The following is a 26,205-nucleotide window of genomic DNA, read 5'->3' as shown; positions in this document are numbered from 1 at the left end:
AAACACGCAAAGTAATTTGGTTTTATAAGAATGTATTAAGCAAAAATAGTTCACACACGAAAATTCCTACACCTTCATAGATTCATTTTATTCAATCCATGAACGCCTTTTTAAGTAGCAGCAGGAATTGCCTAACAACTTTTATTAAAATACATATCAAAGCTCATAGAAGAAACATAAACGAAAGCTAACTAAAATATTTACAAAATATATGACAAGAAACTTTATAAAATTCTCATAAGTAGCTATGAAACATATGCCAACCCAACTATAAACTCACAAAACTAACACCCAAGTATTTTAGATAAAATGTATGTCGACGAACGCCTGCAATTGTTTGTGGGACAAATAAAATATAAAAAAAAACCCCAATGAAGCACGACCTAATTCAAACAAACTTAAACCTAAACCAAATTTAAACCTTGTGATAAAGAACACAAAAAAGAAACCTAAATTTAAACGAACCTTTGCATACGAAATTTTATTGAAATTAATTGAGAGCAGGTTATTGAGGGCCACAGTTACCAATTGTTTAAACAATATTACCTTTATAGAACACAATACGCGTATACACAAAATGCTTTTTGCAAATAAATAAATTTATGAATTTAGAGATTTGTAGATTTTTGGGAAATTTTCTTTTCGCCATTTTTGCAAGCTCTTCGCAATTATTTCTCGTTGAACAAAAAATATATATAACTAAACTACCACAAAAAGGAAAAGAAAACACAAAGACAAGGACAATCTTTTTGCAATTTACAAAAACGAAAAAGTTAATTAGATGAAAGGAAGTGCTAAGTAAACTTTCTAACAAGCAATGCCGAATAATTTTGAATCCTTTTGTAAAATTAGCTGCTTATATAGAACACGAAATACACAAAAACGGAACTCCAAATTCATCGCGTCCAAGGATAAATATTTTTGTTGCGAATAAATAGTCAAGGGTACGAAATGTGAGTGGAATTTGCTGAATATGTGGCCAATATAAGGAATGTACAAATAAAATACGGTAAAGATGGACCCTTAGAAACTATATTCGATTCGTTTTTTGAACAGCTTAACCACGTAACTCTGTTAAATGTTAGTTAGCAATCTATTTGGGTGAAGGTGCCTTCTTTAAGAGAATTAAAAACTAATTGATTGCTTAGATGGTTTCAAGCGAAACACAGTTTGAGTTGTTATGGATGGGAACCCGACCTATGTGCCCTATAACGATTTCAGTTTGGGATTGTATTTAACTCCTCACAAGCTACACTGCTGATAAAACAAAGTAGAAGCTAAACCAAAGACCAGTAACATTATGAAAATGTATTTAAATGAAATAGATCTAAAACAAAGCCATAAAAGTTCACACTTAAAAAAAGCATTAATGAATTTAGCAAAAAAAAGGATAAGTAAAAAAACACAATGTTCAGATGCATTAAAAAATCTGTAGATGTACTCATGAATAATATGTGCTAAGTGCAAATTGCAAATACATTTTAAATTCTCAATACCCGAAGCTTTATAATTTGTAAATGCTATGAACGAAATGTAAATAATAATAATTCAAGACAGTTAGTAGTTAAATCATTTTATCGATAACTTTAAAATAATTTCTTTACAAGTAATATTTGCTAAATCTATAAAAGTCAAACTGAACTGTTTGCTAGAGATTTGTTAAAAAAATATATGAAAAAGTTTAAAAAGGAAGAACATGTTGAGCCATTGGGGCAATTTCTGTTGTCCAATTTATTTCACACACGAGTAGATTTCTTAAAGATCAATTGCAAAACAAAAACTCCACAATGCTACGAAACGTAATTATAATATTAACTTTTTTATAATGCACAACCTTGAGCATAATAAAAACCAATTTATTAACATTGCATTCCCAAACGAACATCATGTAAATACACCAAGTACATAAACCAAGTCAAAACTTAGTTATAAACGAGAAAATATTTGAAAAAAAAGATAAATTGGAAAACAACAAACGAAAAACCAGAAAACTAATAAACAAAGCAGCTTCGCATTAATAAAGATCGTCTCAATCAGAAAACGAATAACAATTATTAAATAATTTTGAAGCAATTGATTGTTTTTATTGGGCTGGGAGCGTGGGCAGAAAATAAAACAAATATAAAACAATATGTAAAAAGAAAGAGTATATTATTTATTTAAAAAAATCGTACACAGAGAGAAATATTCAAGAACATTGTTCTTCAATAAGGAACATTCATTCTTAAAAACCTTGTAAGTACATTTTGGTATCTATGTTCTCAATATTAAAATGAAATGGTGAGAAGAGAAAAGTTAAATTAAGTTTATTTACCAACTTCTTGATAAGTTTTCACTAATGACTGGACTAATAGTTTATTTGGTGAGATATACAATGTAAATACCACTTTGATTCGAGAAAATGAAAACATTTACTTCTTCAAAAATGTCGTTCTATTTTTAAGAATATTTTCAACTCAGATGAGAACGTCAGAACTTTCTCTGTGTATATTTGCATTTAAATATTTCCTATTCTTCCCTATTCTTAATACCCACCGCTAAAATAATATCATTAGAGGGAAAACATCAAAAGATTCGATGGTAGCAAGCATCCATCTCTACGGGAAAGGCAAATCGAAAACTCTTCAAAACTATTACAAATTCAAGACACGAAACGATAACGTGTCCGTAAGGATATCCCCAAAACAACAGATTCCTTATATTTTAGCTGCAATCATGTAAGAATTCTTGCAGATTCTGACGTAGTGGATAAACATACTGCGTACAACAACTAAGTAGAAATATCGCAAAAGGAACGCTCTGTTTTCAGGTCAATGCACACGAGTCACAGACGCAGTCGCAGTTGCCGTTAAGACGGGACAACCCCTAAGTCGAGAGCCATATGAGAAACAACCTGCCCAGAGAATGACAACCGAGTGCACTGGGGCTGCAACTGCTTCTGCACTGAGAGAAAATACCTTTTAGATTACAATCGGTTTCTGAAAATGTCTAGTTTTTATTATCGCATAAACTCTTGTATTTTAACTTTGTTCACGAACAATTCCAATTTTTAAAACGGTGTCATTCGCAATTATTAATTATTAATTATTTTACTTTAGAAATTATTCCATTTTGTTTTTATTTAGCCCGTTAGAGAATCTACGCTTTTATTAGTTCAGCATTAAAAATAAAAATATTTTTATAATTATATTGTATCTTATAATTATGTTGTGATTTTTAAAAAATTAATTGTATCTTTATCTTTTATCTGTTGGTAAAGTCTCTTTAATATATCGTTCCTCACATTCAGATTTGTCATTATATTATTCTCTGTGTACTTATTTTCACTGACTGCTGTCCAGATCTCAGAGCCCGCCCTTGCCAGATAAACCAGCAAACAGGTTCTTCCAAAAGGTTCAAACTCGGAACCGGCGAACGAGGACAAGTGTTTTGACCCGCGCAACAGCTTCCTTCCGCCCCGCACGAAATGCAACTGTCTTTTGGGTCTGAGAATGTTTGTGGATACACGGGGAAAATGTTGTAGTATTATTTACAACAACTCTAGTAATATATATTTTTTTATAATTTGTTTGTTATAATTAATTTATTATGATCAAAAGGATCTGCTACTCAAAACATGCTGTTATATAATTGGTTTGAATCATACGCGGATCCACGGGGGTATAAAAGTAATATGTATTTTATTCCAAATTTTTTATTTCTTCTTATTTCATTTAAACAGAGATAGTATACTTAAAAAAGTCTTTAAATTATTGGATTGTATAACCATAGCGTAAATATAAGTGGATACAATTGTTCTTGTTAGCCTCAAAATGATATTACAAACTAACTTTCTTAATGTTATTACAACTATAATAAAATAGTAAACTCAACGACTTCCCAACTCGATTTTGATCAATGCAGATAGGGGTATAGGTATGCTAGGTCGAAAGTATTTATTTCCCTGTACGAGAGTGAGTTCAACTGGGATCGGGACGCGCTTCGTTGACTTCTGCACCTGCAACAGCAGCCGGCGATGATGGCACGCGGTAAAGGCAAAGTAAAGGTAAGACCCTGAGGAAGGGGCCAAGTCAGCCAGGTTCTACCTGGATGCAGTTGGCCGTTTGTCGTCTGCCGGTTGCCACTTGTAATTATTTTGTGCCTCGGCGAGTAAGCGGCCCAAAAGGTAACAATATCCCCTCTTTAGGACTTGATGCAAACAAATTATATTTTGTTATGTGGCGGTAAAATACGTTACAATTTGTGGAGGGTGTGGAATGGATCGAACACATGTGAACTGATCTTAGGAAATATTTATGTCAGGGTCAGTCTTTGGAGTAGAACATGTGTGTTACGTCCTAACAAGGGAACAATGCCAGAAAACAGCTGATGCTGAATGTTCAAATTATATTATAGATCTGTTGGGTCCTATAATCCCGGGTGGAAAGTAAAATAAACTCACGATGTTCAAGAAATACAAAAACTGTTGCCACCTGGAGGTTTTTTTAAGAATAAATATATGGCATATTAAATACTGTTTAATGCGAAGGCGTACCCAGGATTTTTAGCAGGGTTCAGGATTGTTCTTGTTATATAAGTTTAGTAATTCTTAATTTGTTTAAATTAAATTTATAAAATTATTCTAGAGCTCTCTTAAAATAACAATGCACATAGTATAAAGAGGTGTTTAACAGAATGTTCAATGCTCTAGGAAGCTCATTACTGTGTTTTAGTTGTCTTAAAATCTTATTGATTAATGTAGTTACTGTAGATAACATATAAACAAAATACTGTATTCATACATAAATTTAAAGTAACTATTTCTTCTAAATAACTACTAGTCCTTTTTAATTAAAGGTAAGAATATACGTATTATTTATTTTATCGAAAGCAATAAATATGCCCTATGCATTTTTTTAAGACGTGTAAGCACTTAAAAGGCTAATGATAAAAAAATTATAGGTGTAGTATTATGTTGCCATGTCCCAAATGAGTTTACCTTTGGGTCGCTTTCATTAGGGCTAGGACACCCAGTATGACCACTGACAACTGACCCTGTACGGCTGACCTGCAATCTCTGCTCAACAATCAACAATAAAACTCAATCATTGCTTGAGCACTGAACTCGACTACAATGAACTTGGGTGCCGAGTCGTACTCCCCTGTCATTAGGAAATTTCCATATGCGAGTGTGCGACACATGCAACGCTAGACAGCACCCCCCACAAATAACCCCCTTTTCGGCGCCTCCATGCCCGCTGACACGTGGCGCCAGGCAATTGCATGCAGGACTGAGAATGGACAAAAAGGACTTGCCAAATTAGGGATCTAAGGCGGCGGGGGCGTGGCAATTAGTCGCTTCATGTGGCCAAGGAAAATCCAAATAAAAATTAATACCCACCAGCAAAGGTTCCCACACTAAAAAAAAAGGCAGTAATAGTAATAATAATCCCCCCAGAGAGTTGCTGGTGCCATTATAAGGATATTACGAGCATTATGTTTGTTTATTCCGAACGCGACGCCGTACCATGAAACCGCTGAACCGCATCGGGCAAGTTAGCCACCCCTAACCAACCCCTAGTCACTGAGAGCCAGTAAGTACAGCCTAACCCGCTCCAACTCCAAATCAATCATTTACATAATCGTCATAGCCACATTCGCTTTTGGCCCAAAACGCGTCGAAATTTCACGCGCTTTTTCCCCAGAAATGGACAAGTTGCGTGTTTTTAATTGTTTCTTTCTTTTTTTTGATGGGTGGGTATAGGCACTATATTTTAGTTTCAAATGCAATCGCTTGAGCATTACTAAGCAAAGTTGTAATGACTTGCAAGGAGGGGCAATTTGTCATATTACACAGATAAGTTGGCACCTGCCATCAACTTTACAGGAGGTAGAACCCCGTTTCCTCCGCAGCTATAATTCCAACAATGTTCCTTATGAGCCGCACTTCCATTCAATCGATTCCTAATGAGCAGAAGCATTATTGAATATTTGTATTGTCCAATCCTAATGAGACCAATGGAAATTATTGGTTGGCCAAGCAAAGTAGTTGAAGCCAGGGGAAATATATATTATAGCCATCGTGGATCGATCTGTATATGAATTATGACTCTGGAGAATTACAGAACGAATAGATTGGCTTCGAATTTACCTATTCTATTGTATTCAATAAGTTTATATCATGTTTATTATATGCATTATATGCTAAATACATTTTGTTTTTGAGTACCAAATCTTATTTGATAAAAAAGTTCGTAAAAGAAAGAAGTACTTTAAGCTTTTCAAAAATATAAATTTTATTTTCTATCACATTCTTTTATCAAAATCGTCAATTCACCTGAATTAACATCAAAAAGCCGTTAAGAATACCGACTAAAAATTAAAATATCATATTGCATCAAACGCTAAACATTATTTTTGTCGCACAATTGTCACAAAAGGAACTCTTTTCATTCCCAAAGCCACAAAAGCCTGCTGCTTGAACCATTAGCACTATTGCTTAGATAGCAATATTGAACTCCTCCCAAACTCGATACCATATAGTATGTCTGCCTCTGCTATCCTTAAGTGTTTGATCCTGGCCGAAAAAAGTCTGTTAGTAACAAATGTACAACCAAAGAAAAAAAGTCGAAAAAAATCGAATCGAAAAGCAAATGCTGCCCATTAACAATAAAATACACAGCGAAAAAAACAGTGGGGGTGGCAAAATAGGCTGGGCAAAGGATGGAGGTGGTAGTGGGGGTGGATAAAAACAAGGCAGAAATTCGTTTTTTATGTACCGCGAGTTTTTTATAGTTCGTTGTTGCTGTTGTTGCTTGCACGTTATCAACAATCTCGTTTTACCAAATAACGCAAAGTGCGCGTCATGGCATTGGTACACAGGAAAAAATGATACATTTAACGTATTCCGCACCCCCTGTTGGCAGAAGTGTTAAATGTAATATTAAATTTATATAATTAAGTACGGTCACCTATTTTTCTGATATCAAAGTAAAACCTAAATTCTTCCGATAAATGTTAGCATAAGTTATTCAAAATCCGATACATCTATATACTTTAAAATGTTTTAAAAATATTTAAAAATTCATTTTAAACATTATTATCAGAGAACCATATACTTACAAATGTATCCACAAAATTAAAACAGGCGAGTTATAAAGAATGATCTTTCTATGTTTAAAATCACTTAAGAAACCTGTGTCACATATGTTTCAAGCAGTGTGTTATAGACTTTAATAAACTTAGAGTTAAAAGTTGTTAGTAAATAAAATATTTTGAGACCTAACATCTTTTTATAAATATATTTAAAAAGAGTACGGATAATAATGTAATTTATAAGTAGATTAGAGCGGATTCAGCCAAGAATATTTACAGTTGTAAGCCAAAGAATTTTAGAAACCAAGAAATATGAACATTTTTCAGGGACCATTGTGTGGGGGAGTGCGCCCCATTGGATCATGAGATCATCAGTGTTGCTAGTATTTTTTGCAGTGCAGTAGTGTGTTGGTGTTGATGGTGGTTCCTGGTGGTTCCTGGTGTTGGTGCTGCTGGCGGGTAGCACACGCTATAGCTCGCTTACGGAATAGCTGAAACTGCAACAAGGAGCGGAGGGAGTGGTCGTGGCAGCGGCAGTGGTAGTGGTAGTGGTGTTGGTAATGGTATTGGTAATGGTATTGGTAATGGTAGTGGCCGCGAACGAAAGAGAGAAGTTCTAGAAGGCTAGGGCTAGTGGAAATTGGTAGGAACACTCGGGCGTTGATACCGGGGTTTTTACTCAATTTCGGTGGTGGCTGGTGGTTGGCCAAAAGACAGTGGCAGGATGGTGATGATGATGGTGATGATGATGATGATGATGACGACAGCGGGGCTGGGAAGGGAACCTACCCTCGGATCGGACGCTCTCTCTTTCTGCCGCAACGCCAGGTGTGTCGGTGTGTCTGCGCTCCCTTTTTGCTTTAAAGTTTTGTGTGGTAGCAAATAAAATTTTAGTTAGTCACTTGCCGTCGCCAAGGATACGCCGTTCAGTTATTTGTTGTGCAACGTTGTTGGTGGCAACCACGAGTCCTCGAGCAGGAAGGAAAGGACCTGTGCCGTGCCGAGAATATTTGAATGCGAGCGGTACGAAAGGAGCGAAAGGCTTTCAGTGCCAGGCTCGAATCGAGTGCTAGCGACAGGGACAGCAACATTAGCACCTGTCTAGATCTAGAAACATTTTTATATACTCGTTTATTATCCGGCCGGTAGGCAGCAGCGCAGTCAGCGCCTCTGTCGACGTCGACGGCGCTGCCTAGCTCACCTTACATAGCCGCAAATTCAAATTTGAACTTCAGTCAAGTGTCAAAGCTCAAAGGATTAGCATGTCCTTGCAGCTGCAGCATGTGTGAACCAGTGGAGCTCACTGCGAAACAGAATTCTCAGCACCAAATTTACTTGCTAGCTTGCCAAAAACTGCAGGAAAACTTCTAGAAACCCGAAAAAGATCAAACTGAAAAGTGTCTCACAACTGCCACATTTGGAGAAAAACACTCAGAGGTAAGCGGTCTTCGGTGATCTTCTCTAAGAATTCGTGTTTTTGGAACCCTAGATCATGATTCAGCCGACTTTAAACCTTGGCACTGGGAGAATTCACAGTTGATTTCATTATTCTGTGGTTCTGCGGGTGCCAAAATTTAATCCTCGACTCTACACAACGACTACAAAAGTGCCCAGTTAAACTGAATGTTAAAAAGAGTTTACTTTTGAAACGGGAAGAGAGGTTTTATTAGAAGGATATAAAAGGGAACCAATAGGTAGAGGCAAGTTTAGCTAGTTTTGAATCAAATATATGTTATATTAATTATTTTAAAACGATTAGGAGCCAAAAATAATCTAAGAAAGATTCAATAAGTGTGAAATACTTATTTTCATGTATTTTATAAAACCGTACAATTTCTATAGATATATTCCTGTTCTTTGATTTATTTATTGATCACGTAAAATCAAAATATAGGAGATTTATTTTAAAAGAAACCAAAGATAGCCATACAAATACAACACAAATAAAAATCCATTTTAAGTTGGAGCTAAATCGTGTCAAAGCCACACAGAAAAAAGTTTAAGCCCTACACCCATAAGGACTTTTTCTTACGAAAGCTTAAACTTTGACTTCTACTATTCCAAATCACAGGCATCGCAATATTACTCATACGCCCCCATAGCCAGCCCCACTGAAGCGCTAACGTCACGAATGCGTTGGTTCCTCTACTTTTATTTTAGAATCCAATGCGCAGTACCCAAACAAAATTAATTTCACCCCAGCACGCAACAGAAATATCGAGGGGGGATTGCACGGGAGCAATTAATTGGGGATAAGCTAAAATTGTGAAAAAGTTAAAAATATAATATTCGAAGAGTGAAACACAATCGCTGGCCAAACTTTGGAGACATTGAACTTTCGGGGGGCTAGAAGTATTTCCTAAGTTGGCCAACCGCCCACCCATGAATGTGTAATAAGGGGTGGCTGTCCACCCCCCAGAAACAATTAAGTGCAATGCGGGGGCGGGTCAGAGTTCAGTAATTGACCTCGCCGATGGAAATTTACATTTGAACTTATCTTGATTGGAAATTACATTTTTAAATGAACGCTGGCATGTCCAGGTGTCCAGGCGCAATCAAAGGCGGCCCACACTCAAGGATATTCTGGAGGGGTTGCAGCCCGGTGCAGGTGGAAATCCTTTCGCAAATTACATTACTCATAACTCATTTCTCTAATAGACCAGGGGGCGTGGCCCACAACTGAGCCACCTGTCCAGAGAGCAAATAAATATTTGATGAGGGAATTCAGAAAAGTTCCGTAAATTCCATTTCCATTGTAGTTTTGACCACAAATAAGGTCCTCGGGGGTGCCACTTTAAAGAGGTTCATTATGAACAATTTTTAAAATTAAATTACTTTAAGTGCATCCTAGATCGATCTTGTGCTCATGTTAATGCCATTAATAACGTGTTCTACATATAAGTGCACACCTTACCAGTACTTATAAATAATACTTTTTTGATCCCACCTGAATATCGAGATTATCTTTTGACAGAACTATAGTCAAATTGTAATTTGTACTTAGAACTTAAGATTAATATAATCTAAATGAATTAATATCCTTCAAATTGTTTTCAGTAAAAATATATATACAAGTTTTAATTTTAGGAAAACAATGCTCTATTTTCGACTACTACTTTGGCGCTATCCAAAAAAAAACATATTCTCTCTAACTCGTTCGCCGAAAAATGTTTCATCGGTCCTTCCCGCCAATCTATATAATTTGAGCTCCTTCGCTGCATTTTCCGGCGGCATAAATTAGCATTAATTCATAAGTCAGTCAGGCCACCAATTGCAATGCAACAAAGAGAAAATGAACAAGAAAGGAAAATGTTTTTCGGCTGAAAAAGAGAATTTGCATACAAACTGCAAGGTCCGTACAACGCCCCCCGAACAACAAATTATGTGAGGCCTAGTGGGGCCGTGAACTGGGGAACGGGGCCTTAGTAGGCCTCGTAGGATTCCGATGGAACGGAGTGGGTCGGGGGATGGGGGATGGGGCGACAGGCTAAACGCCGGCAATGTTCCTGAATAATGGGCCACCGGCGCCAACTGACGTTGGTAGGCAATTTTCTAGGAATCTAGATGGGGTTGCGTCGTGTCTATGGCGAGGTGCATCTATATATACACGTATACGTTCTATATAACTGAACGTATTGTACGGCAAGGGCTACTGCATAATTTATTTAATCGCGGGCAACAAATCTAAATTGATCGTTAGGCGTAGGCGAACACCCAGCTGAACCAACAAAATGTCTAACAAGGATATTGCATGTTCTCCATATATATTTAACTATTTTTCTCCTCTTTTTTCATTGCAGTGCCAATTAGCTAGAGAGGTTTTTCAACGAGCCAAAGGAATATGGCGCCGCAACAACAGAACTCCACATTCATCGATGATAATCTGGACAGCTGTCCATCGCTGTTGAATCTACCAGAAAGCCCCATTCTTCCGCCGCGGCGATGTCAAAATCAAGACACCAACAATAATAATAATAATAATAAGCAGGCTGCATTCGAGGAGCGATTGGTGGATGAATCGGTGGGGGAACCACCATTAGCACCGCCAAAAGCACCAGCAGCACCACCAGCCCGGCAAGCATGCAAAAATAAACACGGCAGGGAAAACGGAAACGTTGGCCAGGCCAGTCGTCGCCACCGTTCCATTTCCCTCTATGGCGTTAATAGCACTGTGGTAAGTGCCTCCTCCTCCTCCGGCCCAAAAACCCCTACTACCAGCCCAACCCCTCATGAATTCCCACCCCTGATTTTCGGTTGCGGCAGCTTTTCCACTGAAATCAAACAAATCATCTAATTGGGTGGGCAGGCACAGGCGCTTGTCATATGTATAAACAGGCGACCTCGAAGAGAACCTGTGCTGTACTTAAATGGGCCTGGGAAACTCCCATTATGCGTCGATTGTATAAGCTATTGATTTCTTTAAGAAATGCATTTTCTAAAAACATCAATGGGAATCTCATTTTATGCGTCGGTGGTATAAGCTATTGATTGCAATTTTAGGGATATCTTTAAACAAATGCATTATCAAAAACTTTCATATATTTATACAGATCTCTTAAGCCTCCTTTCAACTTAATTTTTAAAGTTATTTTAAGGAAATAAAAGTTGTATCAAAAATATAAACGTTCTATAGCCTTTAGCCACGCCTTAACTTTTCAAGTTCAAATTTACAAGGTTAGTTTCCAGCAATAACCAAAAATCTGAGCAAAAAACATTCAAATTACAAAAGCAAAAAAAATTTCAAATGGTAAGGATGCTGCTACTGGTAAAAAATAATTATATAAAATTGGGTAAAAAAAAATTGAAAAGAAATAGAAAAGTATTTTATCAAAAACTTGTTTAAACAAATTTGTATTGGATCATCAACTTTTAAAAGTAGACAAATGAAAACAACTATTAAAGGTTTGAACTGTCTCTTTCATTATCATTTTTTAATGAATAATCTATTCATCAACTAGTTTTATAGTATCAAACCTAAGCATTGCACAAAGGCCCCCTTAATCCAATGTTGAATGTCTGGCAACCCTGTTTATTGATCTTCGTACTTCCCCATTTTTCCCTGCCACCCTTTAGGAGCAAGGCCACAAGGAAATCCCCATTTGGATGGACGATGGCGAAGCGCGTTACGTATCGGGAGTGACGAACAAAACGACGTGCGATGACATAATCAAGGCGCTGATTGATGACGAACTGAGGAACGGCGATGGGATTTACTGCGCAAACAATCCGAAAGGTAAGTCAATAATATTTTCAACCGATCCTGTCGTGACTGCTTTTTTTTTGTATATCACAATTTCGGTTTTTTACTTATTTATGCTTCTTATTTAAAATTAATTTTATTTTCTCCCGTTTGCGTTTCGTTTCATTGAATTTTTTGTTTTCCGGACGTTGGAAAAACAAGATGGCGGCCAGAGGAATACGGCGGCAGCATCGCGTGACTACGGCGATTACATTATAACGGAAAGTTGGGGCGGCATAGAGCGGAGCTACGATGGCAACATGGCCATTTTGCCCGTTTGGCGCGCTTGGAGCCGTGTACACAATGAGGTAATGGCAACAATCGGGGGACCAAGGGGAATCCCACCTGGCGTGCAGAAAAAAAGAAATAGAAAAACGAAACACCAGCGAACTGGGCCCGAAAAAAAGTCTACAGTGATTGCATAATAAGCGCTTTTTTCCTGGCGCCACACGCAAGCCAAGAAATGTGAAATTCATGTCGTTCTCGAAACCCCTTCCCTAGGTTCTACATCCCTTTCCAAAGTCACACCCGCGACTACTATATTGTACCACTCGCATTTGACTTATGCTCTGGCTTTTCGTATTTATTTGTTCATGACGCACCGAGTGAAATCAATTTGCCTATTGATTTTTATATTAAAGTTCATGTTTCCTTTTCGGCTTAATTATGTTGTAAATTTTTTATGATCCCTCCCATTGGTAATGTTATTTGAGGACTGCGAGCTTCTAATTGTTATTTGATGATCTTATCTAGTTAATGGACAGAAAGAGTTAGGATAGAGGTAGATTGGGGTAGTACATACCGTTAATTGCATAACTTTTTTTTTTAATTGTAGTAGATCAGAAGTCACGTAGAAAAAATTTAGCTAGTTCCAAAATTTTATTTTGTCCGCAAAATTATTTTTAAAAAAATTCATTGACATACCTTAAGCACAAACAAGAAAGAAATAGTTCTAAGCCTACAATTTTATTACCTGCTTCAACTTACTTTAGTTTGCCTTGTTCATATTCCTTTTCTTTTTATTACAGCTTCGCATATCCTTAAAGCATCGAGATAACTTCAGAGATCCCCAGGCCATGCAACTAATACCCCATACACAACCGCCCACAAGTTTCTCGATGATCAAGTGGCTCAAAAAACTGTTGCATCTTAAAAAGGGAAAGAAGATAACGCCAAAACCGACAAAGACTCCTCCCAAAGTGCCTAACAAATTGAAGGAGAAGAGTTTGCTTGGCCAAAAGCAATCGATTGCCAATGATTTGGTATTGGTTATAATGCCAGACCAGCTTTATAAGGGCACCGAAAATGCTGCCAAAGCCAAGCTTTACAAACTGGCCGAGAATCGGGTCTCAAAGCAGCGACGTCGAAGGCGAAGTCGTCATGAGGTTACGAAGGCTTCAATCGAAACATTCAGGACAGCAATCCCCAGCGAGTGCAACAACAATAACTATAATAATAACTGCATAAGGAGGAGAAAGGATAAACCCTTACGCAATAGTGTTCGCAATAAACTGGCATCCCTACATGCCGATATGAATGTTCGCTATGAGAAGGAATATGCGCTGACACGTCAGTTATCCGAAAAGTGCCGACTGTACCGGTTGCAGAACGAACGGTACAAGGGACCGGAAATGGAGCTATCCGTTGGGCAGTTGCAGCAAAATATCGAAGCTCATGCCGAGGACATAATTAAGACGGAACACGAACTTCTCGAACTAAAGAACGAGATCAGGCACGACATTTCACTGATCAACAATTTAAAACGTCTGACCTTGGAGGAAACGGAGGCAGATACTGAATGTAAAGGAGGCGTGGCTAAACAACCACAGTCCTCACAGGAAATTGAAAATACCCCTCAAGTTGCTAAAAACACGCAGGAAATGCAGTTTGTTGATAATATTTACGAGTTTTGCGATAATAATGCCAGTATGCTGGTATAGTTTTAAATATTTGTAATTTGTTAAGTTTTTGACGAATAAATATGTAGTTTTTACATTTTTATATATATTTTAAACTTTCTTGATATATTTGGGATTCCTTGGAAAGCGTTTGAAAATTATTATAACTTTTGCAAAATGACCTAGCAAGCCAATAACAATAAATGCTTTGTTAGATACTTGGCATTTGTACAATAATATTTCTAAAATTCGAAAGATCTACAAAACCTTGTAAAAATTTCATTATGCAGATAGTTTAGTTATAGAGAAAAAGTATCTACGGCTTCACTTGCGCTTCAGTTACACTTGGGTATAATTATTAGAAGAATATAATATTTCTTAAATTATATTGTTGTTTTTCTGTTAGGTTACAGTAGCTTATTTTATGTTCTTTTGATGATTTTATTTGATAAAGCAAAAAGGATTGACTTTGCCGATTTTTAGATATACATATTCCAGATATATTCTAGATTTTTAGATATATATATATAAATAATGATTGCAAGGGTAAATCCTTAACCGTTCCTTAACTCGATTCAAAAGATTTTCAACGGCCTTTGTCATTACGTTGTTTGAAACCCCTTAAGGGGTTTGAGTCAGCACTAGTATCTATCAAAGACCCCACCCAAATATATTTGCTACCGACCATTTTTGATATATCCTAGCTCTGGTCCCATTCAACCTGGCAGCGAAACAAAACTCAACAAATTAATAAATTGCTAAAGCGAATCGTCAACAATTTCGGGTATCAAATCAAAACAGTTTTTGGACAACGAATTTTACCTAAATCATAAGGCTGCAGCACCTGCATTTAGCACAGGCGACCAAAATTAATCGGGTTAATTAGGTAAGTTAGGATGGGATTCGGAATCAGAGGCGAGAACGTGGTCACAATCCACATTTTCTTTTGCGGGGGTGATTTGTTGTAGGTGGAAAATTTTATTTTTAATTTATAATAACTAATATCTTATTACTGGAGTTACAAAGATCGGGAAACTCATTTCCTGTTTAGTAGGTTATAGGTTGTTGGGAGAAAAAGTGAAAGTAACTGCGCTTCTTCCGCCTTTGTTGCAAATCCCGTTTGAGCCTAACGAAAAAACCAATGATTAATGACCTTTTGGCAACCCCCTTATACTAACAATTCTATTACTATTTTTAGAGAAAGACATGGCACGCGGACACCAAAAGATCCAGTCGCAGGCGAAGGCCTCCGAGAAACAGGCCAAGCTCAAGAAGCAGCAGGGACACAGCGCCAACGACCAGAAAAAGGCGGCCCAAAAGGCACTCGTCCATGTGTGTGCCGTTTGCAAGGTGAGCCATCACATCACAGTAGATCCAAAGACAATATATGTAGACCATTTTATAGTCTTTGGAAGAACCCAAGTAGATCGAAAAAGAGCGGCTTGAATGGGGCTTTCAAGCTTAAAGAAAATACACTAATATCTAACAGTTAAGAAAGTTGTACCTGCAATAGGATGTAGTTGAACGAACCACACTAGATCCTTGACAAGTTACTTTGTTCAAAAACAAATACAAAATAGTAAAATAGCATCATTTTGCTTCAACCACTTAAGATATAGGTCCAAACATTTTTTGTTGAAATATATTTTTGAAATAACCTTTTAGAATTCACATAGTTTTTATTACTCTTTTTATATTTTTTTAAATTGAAACACCTCTACACTAACATACAATGGTTTTTCAAGGTATTCCGGTATTTAGCATTATCAACGCTCACTCAAATGTCGTCAAAAACTTTCTTTTTCTGCTCTGTTTAACAATTTTTTTTTAATATGTCCTTATATTTAAATTAATATTTTATTTAATTTTGTCTGACTTATTTAAATAACAATAATCTGTACGCTTTTTGTTGTCCTAAAGAGTTCAACGAAAGAATCATTTTAGTTCTCTTCTGTTAACACTAAAATCTCAAATATGATTATAGTTATAATTAATACTGAGTTTTAACGAAATATATTTCTTTTAGAGTAAAATATAGCTATGCACTCATGATATATTGCCGAAGTTAGCCGATAGCAACTCGTATCACTATTTTTTCCGGTTATAAGCCTCCACCCAATCTTTCTCTCAATAGATAACCATTTATAAATGGAATCTTATCAAATGCCTTTTCCATTTCAGTCTCAAATGCCCGATCCCAAGACTTATAAGCAGCATTTCGAGAACAAGCATCCCAAGAACGACATGCCCGAGGAGCTGAAGGACGTCTGATGCCCGATTTGGCCGTGTGCATATATAAATTTATCAAGCGGAAGGAGGTCGACGAGTTGCCTACCAGTACGAAACCTTTGCAACAATAACTTTACATCAGCCCAAGAAGAAAACCAACAATCAAGCCGAAGCCCAGAGGATGGATAATAGTAATAATAATTGTATTTGCCAATTTTTCTGTGTACACAATACTGACTTTTGGTTTTGGTTTAAACATTGAAATTAACACAGTGTGTTCGATGAATAGCTACCACAATACAAAGCAACCAACCACGTAGCAAAATAAATAGGAATGATTTTATTTAGATATTTATTTTTCACTCTGTGCGTCGTTTAGGATTCGGTTTACAAAGAACAGTTTTATACAATTTAAGCCCGAAATCTTTTTGTACTGTAAACAAATGAAAACAACAAAGAAATGACAATTTATAAGCAACTAAAGAATAAAACATGTTAATAATAAAATAATTTAGAAGTTATACATTGCCCTAACAAGGGATTTCCAATCCGCCGGACTTTTGAAATCTTAAAACAAATTAAATATTCAATAATCTTTTAATTTCGTGACTTGAATCTAGTTTGATAATCTATTAATTTGGAATATTTTTTTTTATCATAATTTCCATAAACTTTCAGAGGACGTCTTAGTACAATTAAAATTTGCATTGTTTGGAAAATTGGTATGCATTTGTTTTTGAGTACTTCAAGAGGTTTGGGTCACCGCTAAGGTCTACCAAGTATCTACACCTCCACCCGCTGGCATATATTACATTAATGCACTACATTGGGGTATACTTTCAGAGTTCCATCTGGTCCCATTCAACCTGGCAGCGAAACAAAACTCAACAAATTAATAAATTGCTAAAGCGAATCGTCAACAATTTCGGGTATCAAATCAAAACAGCTTATAGACAACGAATTTTACCCAAATCATAAGGCTGCAACACCTGCATTTAGCACAGGCGACCAAAATTAATCGGGTTAATTAGGTAAGTTAGGATGGAATTCGCAGAAAGAGCGCAGAACGTGGTCGCAATCCACATTTTCTATTGCGGGGGTGATGTGCAGTACTGTGTCGTGTCAGGCCCGATTTTTGTATATTTACAATCTTATCGTTGGAAATACACAGATTAGGAAAAGCCTGTACCAGGTAATCCAGGGTCGAAAAAGTGAAAGTAACTGCGCGTCTGCCGCCTTTGTTTTGTAATCCCGCTCTGAGACCTTTTGGCAAACCACTTATACTAACAATTCTATTACTATTTTTAGAGAAAGACATGGCACGCGGACACCAAAAGATCCAGTCGCAGGCGAAGGCCTCCGAGAAACAGGCCAAGCTCAAGAAGCAGCAGGGACACAGTGCCAACGACCAGAAAAAGGCGGCTCAAAAGGCACTCGTCCATGTGTGTGCCGTTTGCAAGGTGAGGCAGCTACAGTGGAACCTCCCAAGTCCACAATACTAAGAATATTATTTTGCTGAACATACGTAGATGTTGTTTTGAAAAGGACCGATCCGCTCTATTGCTGTTATCTAAATAGACCCAGTCCATTTTTTAGAGGAATAGTAACAAGTAGAAATTCCGCGAAATTATCTCATAAGAGTATCACTTAAACACCGTAGCCATACAAAATCGACAGGGAAACATTTTACATCTTCATGGCTATTCCAATCTTATACAGATTATACGATTCTAAAATCATATGTAGTTCAAATTTAAGCGCTTAGATTTATTTGTTCATACAAAAAATGTTCATAATGATGGGTGTTTGGATAGCTTTGTTTTTAATAATCCAAATCAAGTTAGTTATACCAACAAAATTACAACTTACAACTGTAGCAAAATTACTTTCTTCTTATCTAGTGCAAAATGTATTTTTCGAAAAGAAATTACAACTCAATATACAATTTGTTGTTATAGAAATTCCTTTGAATATTAAAAGTCAGCGCCAAACGAAATTCCAGAAGTGAACGTACAAATAATTGTTTTCAACTTTTTAACTGTCTGCTTGCTAAATTCATTTGCATGCAACGCTAAATGACGGTGGTTTTATCTTGGAAGTAAAAAATGATCATGATATAATCAACTCAACAATAAAGTAGTGCCTTCTAGTTCAGCGAAAAGGTTTTTATGCGGCATACGAATCCGATTTAATTTGGAGGAAAAGGCAAGCCATAGCGCTTCCATTGTAAACAGTGATTTTCATAAGTTTTTTGTTTGTGTGAAATCTAATCGTATTCCTCCTCCATTTCAGTCGCAAATGCCCGATCCCAAGACTTATAAACAGCATTTCGAGAATAAGCACCCCAAGAACGACATGCCCGAGGAGCTGAAGGACGTCTGATGACAAACTCTGTCGTGTGCATATATATATATATATCAAGCTGAAAGAGATCGACGAATTGCCTACCAGTACGAAACCTATGCAAAATTGTTAGGACTTAGGTTAAAATACAATTGCAGTGGGCCCAGCTGAATTTTTTATATACACTGCTGACTTTCGGTTTTTACATTGAAAATATCACATGACCTAATGGCTACCACAATACAGAGCAACCTACCACATAGCAAAATAAAAATGTTTGTTTCGATTTTTATTTCCCTGAAAGACGACAAGCAATTTGAGTCACAATCATTACTCGTGCTCGTTTTTGATTTGTTTTATGAACATTGTTCACTGAATAACGATTATTACAATATTTTATAGTTTTATATGCGATTTATGCCAGAAAAGGAAGAAAACCAATCTTTTTGTACTATACACAATTAATAAATCATGTAAATTTGAATTTATAAATACAATAAAAATAATTGTTAAAACTAAAAAAAATGTTATTGCTGCAGCAGCATTGTCTAACAGCTAATGTGTAAATGCAAAGCATCTCCGTCTTCATACTACCATTCGAAGTGATTTAGTTTAATTTGATTGATTTAGGGCTACTTAAATTTTACAATGTTAAGTTTAAGTGTATGTTTTCTATGCACGTTGTAAGAACAAGCACATATCGTTCAATTGGTAAAAAGTCTAATCTGCGAAATACGACTATTTGCTGTGTCTCTGATTGCTTTGGAACACTTCTGCTTTCATGAGGGTTTTTTCAGTTCTTTGCCCGGACTTAAGGCTTCTATAGTCTGTCCTAAATGCTGACTCGTCGAACAGGAATCCGCTGTTATTGCTGGAGTTTCTGTGGCCGATTCTCCTTGTGCAAGCTGCAGGAAAACCAAATCTTCTTTGGCCGGAAAACCAGCGAGTACAGTAATGCCAATGTTATTATCCGACAGCAAAGGCGTTTCCTCGTGATAACCAAACCAATAGATTATAATGCCAGACCCAAAACTGAAAAAAAGCAATTGATTTAAACGGAGTGGAAGTAGGAAAAACCAACCCTTTGGATAAAGATAACCGAAACTATTGAATTTTAATTAGTTGAAATCCTTACCGATTGCAGTAGCTATGAAGCTGCTGTTGGATGTTGAACCTATGTCCCTTGGGGTCCCCGAAATTGGCCTTGCTCTCGATCCAGTTGATCACAGAGCCTCTGTATAGGAATGGCAGGATCATTTTGATGTCCGGCGTCTTGTCATAACCCATCCGCCGCAAATCCTGCTCGTCATAGAAGTGAATACCGGCCTCCGTGGCCAGAGTCTTTAGCTTCAGTTCGTACTCCTCGCCGATGATGCGTCTTCGCAGGTCCGTAATGGATCCCTCTTGATTGTCGCTGATTATGCACTGCTGCACATTGGCCGCCAGCTTGGGATCGTCGATGAGATGTGGATGCTTCAGGAACCGTGAGATGTGCGAGCGGTGGCGTCGCTTGTACTTCTCGAGCAGCAGCATCCTGCAGAGAGCCACTGGATTGAGGCCCTCGACACAGGCCATCCGGATTAGCAGGGCGTTGTCATAGACGTTCTTCTGATCCTCATAGCTAAAGGCAAGAAATGTGGATTATTATTGGTACACAAAGTTTAGAGAAAAGTTAACATTTAAATCGACCAATCTTTCGTTAAAACCTTTAAGTACAATCTGAATTTCATGAAAGACCAGTTGTTAAGAGTTTAAGAGTACTAATTTGGGCACAGTCAGAACATAACATATATGAAATAACATGAAATTCGACAAAGAACGTGAATGTACATATGTACGAGCTTCCTGAAGAAGATCTGGGGTCGATTTTCAGTACAAGATTTGTCGTCGTTGCTAAAACTACAAAATATCGTCAGGGACAACCAAGCCCAATAGCCGAGTCTCAGAAAAGGACCCAAAAAGGTTGCATTTCCTCGGGAACCTTACATTTTGAGGAGCTTCTTGCCCCGTTGTTCCTGTTTGTGGTGTTGACCCCGCGACTTGTTGAACAGCTCCGATTGAAGGATGCATGTCAAGGCCATCGGCTCCACGTCCTTGAAGAAGCGGCTCCTCAGCTCGAACTCACAGTCGATGGCCAATCCGTGGTAGCCGTTGATGAACTGGCAGATCCGGTTGTATTCCCCGCCACTCAGGATCTTCCGCTTCTGCTGCACATTTCCGCCGGCCAAATCCGGGGCGTGGAACATTTTAACGGGCAAGAAACCAAACTTGTTCCAACAAACTAGGAAAGAGCGCCAGAATAAACAGCTGTGCGGCGAGCGCTGATCGAATACACATTTAAGTGTATCGATTGCTTAGTGATATCAGTTTGAGGCGATTGTTTTAACACCTTGGGACTAAAGTTCACACTGCCGACGCTGTTGCAAAAGGTTCTCACCCTTTAAGGCGAAGAAACAATTTTTATGCAACGTATTACGAACTCCAAATTAGGCTAAGCCTTTTAATAATAAATATTGTAAGCACTACAAATATTTAAACAAAATATTGGAGCTGTTGTGGACATTTGTTAAAATCCAAAACGTTGTTTAACGTTCTGGAAATGGTGTTAAACAGCTCGATATAAGAAACTTTACAACTACATCTGGCTAAGTTTCGATTTCTGTTTAAATTTTAAACTGTAAAGCCCTTAAGATTTCCCAACTTCTGACATACGAGTATAACACATTGTGGTATTAAAATAAATCTACGCCTTTTGAAAAAACAGCTAGTTTAGCAAGAAAACAGCTACAAATATCAAAATTTCAAAAAGCCGTTTGCCATTTTTATTATACTCGTTACTTGTAGAGTAAAAGCGTATACTAGATTCGTCGGAAAGTATGTAACAGGCAGAAGGAAGCGTTTCCGACCCCATAAAGTATATATATTCTTGATCAGGATCACTAGCCGAGTCGATCTAGCAGTGTCCGTCTGTCTGTCTGTCTGTCCGTCCGTATGAACGCTGAGATCTCGGAAACTATAAGAGCTACAATACGGGGATTAGGTATGCAGATTCCTGAGATTCCTGCGCAGCGCAAGTTTGTTTCAGCAGAGTGCCACGCCCACTCTAACGCTCACAAACCGCCCAAAACTGTGGCTTCTACAGTGTTGATGCTAGAATAAAAAAAAAATAACTTAAATGTATTGTTCTCATCAATGCCTATCGATTGACCCAAAAAAAAGTTTGCCACGTCCACTTTAAAGCCCACAAACCGCCCACAAACTTCAAAAAATCGTAGGTATGAACGTGGATATCTCAGAAACTATCAAAGATAGAGAATCGGGATCTCAGATTTAGATTCCGTAGCTTTATACGCAGCTCATTTTTGTTACACGAATATGCCACGCCCACAATTTTCATGCTAGATAAAAAATTTTAACTGAATGTATTGGTCTCGTCAATACCTATGGATTGATCCAAAAAAAATTTGCCACGCCTACCCTAACGCCCACAACGATTAAAACTGTCTTCCGCCGGTAGGTGGCGCATTTAAATCTCGCTTTGCTGCTTGCATATCTCCATTTCCCTTTGGTTCCTTAAGCTGAGTAACGGGTATCTGATAGTCGAGGTACTCGACTATAGCGTTCTCCCTTGTTTTCATATACAATTTTTGGTTTTGGACGACTTTTTGTTAGGTTGAATACTAGGTCTTAACGATAACTATTTTAAATTACTTTTTTTATATTTAAAGAGACTTAAAGTATGAAATTGATCTTAACAATTAAAAAGTTCACACTCATGCTTAATAAAATACGGACATACATAAATAAGACTGCGAATTTGTTTTAGAACAAAAAACGATGGCTATTGCTGATTACTGCTTCCTCCGTCTGGCGTTCCAGGCTTACATTAGCATTGACCTTTTTTGCCTTATCAACAATTTTTTATTTTTTACACGGTAATGCTGTTCTATTGGGAATATGCCTTGACAGATTATGATTTATAATTTTTATATTTGTCGCAAAACAAACATTATGTTTATAAAAGGATATTTCCTCTGTTACTTAAGTGCAATATATATTTTTCAAGATAAGAGCACAATGACTTTAAAGCTTGGATAAATTTAGAGTTAGGTATGCTATTAGGTATCTCAAAGTCGAAATTACATTTTGAATTTTGTAACGACTCGGGTATAAAAAGAGCTAGTTTTGGGAATACATTTCAGTTCTCAAATTTTATTCAACATGAAAATACTGGTGAGTAATATAAGCTAATTAAATAGTAGCCTTAACCAAAATTGGTTCGCCTTTCAGATTGTCCTGATTGCCTTGGTGGCCGTTGTTTTGGCCAGACCTGAAAGGCATTATGACGAAAGATTTACTGGACTTGGCGGTCAGGGAGTATTCGGATATTTCAACGGGGATGAATCGAATGTACCCAAAACCATATTTGGCGGACCCAACTACGAACTTGCCAGAACCAATAATGGTGGTTCTAACGGAAAGCATCATAAAATCTATGAAAATCATAAACATCATCAAGCCATATATTAAAAATAGTCTAAAATACTAATAAAACAATTATTTTTCCGCCATTTAACAGAATAGTGTGCTGATTTTTACGGTAACAACTCTTTCCAGATTCCAAAGAGTAAAATCAGGAAATTGTAAAACTTGTTGCCTGTGTAAAGAATTTCAGCCGAGTGGAAGGTAATGTAAAGTAATCAAGTAAGGATGCTTTCTTCGGTAAGCCGCATTTGATATACCCTTGCAGCTTTAATTATAGGAGTATAAAAAGTGTGTAACAGGTAGAGGGAAGCTTTTCCGACCCATAAAGTATTTAATTATATCCTTGATCAGGATCTCTAGCCGAGACGTTCTAGCCATGTCCGTCTATTCTCTGTCCGTATGAACGCTGTAATCCCGGAAATTATAAGAGCTAGAGAGTTTCCTTAGCTTAGCGCAAGTTGTTCATCCGAATGTGCCACACCAATACTAACGCCAACAGGCCGCCCAAAAATGTGGCACCTACGGTTTTAATGCAAAAATAAAAATTTTAACTGAAATATGTTGGAATTGTCAATACCTATTGATTGACCTAAACAATGTTTGACGGGCACTCTAACGCCCGCAAACGCAAAAAACGCTAAAATATCTTTTTCGTCCATATTTTTAAAGGTTTTGTACAGGTGTAAATTGGATTTTGTTGTGATTATCAATGCCCATCTACAAATTGTGCAAATCAGACCATTTATTAAGAAATTATTGTAATCAACACAAGCTTGCGCCCTGCAATCCCAAAAACAGTTGCTTTGCTGCTGCATATCTCCATCTCCCATTCGCTCCCCTTGGCTGAGTGAAGAGTATCTGATAGATCTTTTTCAGTTATATGATACAGTCGTCCGAATAAAAAACAATTTTACAATTTTTTTTAAAGTCTTTTTTTGAATTCTTAAAAAGGGCTTTAACGATTGCTGTCAAAAATGTAAACTGTGAATCCCTTGAGACTCCCTCAATTTTTGATAACAACAAAAATAGTCACTTTTACCAGTTCAGAACACCTAAGGATGCCAGAGCATTGAATTTGGTTTGAGGTCATTGAATTATGTACATTGTATTAAACAGCTCCATATAAAAACTTTTGTTTTTCGACTTTAGCTAGGAAAAACACTTGACTGAGTTCTGCTTTTTTCGTCTGTGAGTTATATTTTTTTCTGCATTCAGTTGAACCTTATTTGCCTTATCAACAATTTGCATTTTTTTAAAGAGGTAATGCTATATTATTGAAAATTTTCCAACATCGGATTTGGGGGATCCATAAACGGATTTGGTGGACCCAAAAAGTTTGTTATCCCAATGGAAGTTGGAATGTGCCACGCCCACTCTAACTTCCACAAGTCGACCAAAACTTTGTCACCTACAGTTTTAATACTAGAATAAAAATAATGGTAGAATAAATAAACAACATTTGTTTTGCCGCAAACATAAAAACAATCAATTAATATTTTGAAAAACATACCAAAAACAATAGCATTTCCGTGCAAAAAAAAACAATTTGTTGATAAGGCAATATAGGTCAAGACAAAGAAAGCAGCAGCCAGCCAAAACCATTGTTTTTATGTCCTGAACAAAAATACATACATATGTGTAGTATGTCCGAATATTATTAGTTAATCAGCGTGAACTTTTTATTTGATAAGAGCAACAGTTTATATTAAATAAACATTGAAGCAGTCTTTTCTTGTTATTACTTCTAAATTATGTTGTAACCAACTGTTTTCGACCGTTTTACGCGCTACTTTAACGACGCAACTAGCTCAGAGATATTGTAGGTTCGTCCCACAAAATTTATTTTGCATAGCATTCCGTGACCCAAGATAATGCAATATATCCGATTGGGACAAATCAGAAAACTTTATTGTTTGTCTTGTCTTTAAAACGAGATGGTCTCAAGATACACCTGCGAGGTACCGCACGGGAGAGACCGTTTATGTGTTCTCTGAGAACTGAGTGTTTACGAATAAATATTATTTTAAGGCACACCTGCAACTTTACACACGAGAAGGTGTGTTTAAGTGTTCCCATTGCTCGAAGAATTTTTCAACACCTGCGCCTCGCAGATACACTTGCGAACACACACTGGCGAAAGACCGTTCAAGTGTTCCCACTGCTCAAAGGGTTTTAGCCAGGCAGCGAATCTTAAGATACACATTCGAATCCATACGGGTGAAATCCGTTCAATTGTACCCACTGCTCAAAGGCTTTTGTAGGTCAATCAAATCTTATTCAACACAATGGAACACATACAAAGGGCTGTTGTTTATAAGTCTGGTAATATTAATCGTGAGAAGACTGACTAACTCGACGAAATCAAATCTTAGGCATGCTACTGGACCTTATGACCTTTTAAGTGGTACTCAAGGTTTATTGATTAAGGCATTGATCGTCTAAATGCTAGCTATATTTTTAATCTATACCTCAATTCAAAATGTTATGAAATAAAACTCCTCTTTAACTAAATTTCGATATATTTTATTATCATGTATCCTTACACTTAGCACGGGTTTACGATTTTAAGGTTAACACTTTGTCTATTATTTTTATTAAGCACGTTTTTTCCACTCAATATAAATATTCATTTTTATTGTATTTTTGTGAATAGTGTGTGTGGTATGCGAATATCTGTATGTGTTCACCATTCACTTAAATCTATAATATATATAAGCTTGGTTTTTGTGTTGTAAATGCTATTCTTAGTTATCATTTGGAAGCAAAGTTCTTTCCCATTTGCTCGATTCAACAACAGTGTATAAAATAATGACAAATGTGCACAAAAGAATAAACTAAATGAGATTCAAAAGCGTATAATAAATAGTAATTTCGGAAATAAATAGTTTATTAATAAGTGTTGGTGTAAAAAGGCAGCATACCAAATACGTTGCTATT

General features: G+C 36.9%; 4 protein-coding genes across 6 annotated transcripts; 3 read left to right on the top strand and 1 right to left on the bottom strand.

Moving 5' to 3' along the window:
- The first annotated feature begins 8,331 nt into the window (after window positions 1-8,331).
- On the top strand, window positions 8,332-14,253 carry LOC119555460. Of its 3 annotated transcripts, XM_037866864.1 has the most exons (5): window positions 8,332-8,511; window positions 10,875-11,248; window positions 12,148-12,307; window positions 12,476-12,621; window positions 13,342-14,253. In XM_037866864.1, the coding sequence occupies exons 2-5, from the start codon at window positions 10,916-10,918 to the stop codon at window positions 14,251-14,253; spliced, it is 1,551 nt and encodes a 516-aa protein (XP_037722792.1). In that variant the 5' UTR covers window positions 8,332-8,511; window positions 10,875-10,915. The 3 variants fall into 3 exon arrangements, with proteins under 3 accessions (XP_037722792.1, XP_037722794.1, XP_037722793.1); XM_037866866.1 differs by lacking the exon at window positions 12,476-12,621 and having other exon boundaries at window positions 13,342-13,518; XM_037866865.1 differs by lacking the exons at window positions 8,332-8,511; window positions 10,875-11,248; window positions 12,476-12,621 and having other exon boundaries at window positions 12,170-12,307.
- Window positions 14,254-14,919: 666 nt separating this feature from the next.
- Window positions 14,920-16,950, top strand: LOC119555476 (zinc finger protein 706-like). Its single transcript, XM_037866884.1, has 3 exons — window positions 14,920-15,097; window positions 15,410-15,561; window positions 16,393-16,950. Exons 2-3 carry the CDS (start codon window positions 15,418-15,420, stop codon window positions 16,480-16,482), a joined length of 234 nt encoding a protein of 77 aa, XP_037722812.1. The 5' UTR covers window positions 14,920-15,097; window positions 15,410-15,417; the 3' UTR covers window positions 16,483-16,950.
- Window positions 16,951-17,283: 333 nt separating this feature from the next.
- On the top strand, window positions 17,284-19,057 carry LOC119555477 (zinc finger protein 706). Its single transcript, XM_037866885.1, has 3 exons — window positions 17,284-17,471; window positions 17,749-17,900; window positions 18,733-19,057. The coding sequence occupies exons 2-3, from the start codon at window positions 17,757-17,759 to the stop codon at window positions 18,820-18,822; spliced, it is 234 nt and encodes a 77-aa protein (XP_037722813.1). The 5' UTR covers window positions 17,284-17,471; window positions 17,749-17,756; the 3' UTR covers window positions 18,823-19,057.
- Window positions 19,058-19,059: 2 nt separating this feature from the next.
- LOC119555464 (CDAN1-interacting nuclease 1) lies at window positions 19,060-21,127 on the bottom strand. The gene is made up of 3 exons (XM_037866869.1): window positions 20,770-21,127; window positions 19,919-20,404; window positions 19,060-19,815 (listed from the first exon to the last, which is right to left on the bottom strand). The coding sequence occupies exons 1-3, from the start codon at window positions 21,027-21,029 to the stop codon at window positions 19,563-19,565; spliced, it is 999 nt and encodes a 332-aa protein (XP_037722797.1). The 5' UTR covers window positions 21,030-21,127; the 3' UTR covers window positions 19,060-19,562.
- Between the last annotated feature and the right edge of the window lie 5,078 nt (window positions 21,128-26,205).

The sequence above is a fragment of the Drosophila subpulchrella genome, chromosome 3L, assembly GCF_014743375.2.
Source record: "Drosophila subpulchrella strain 33 F10 #4 breed RU33 chromosome 3L, RU_Dsub_v1.1 Primary Assembly, whole genome shotgun sequence".
Lineage (NCBI taxonomy): Eukaryota > Metazoa > Arthropoda > Insecta > Diptera > Drosophilidae > Drosophila > Drosophila subpulchrella.
The sequence above is the reverse complement of the archived record's forward strand: the minus strand, read 5'-3'. Positions and strand labels throughout refer to the sequence as shown.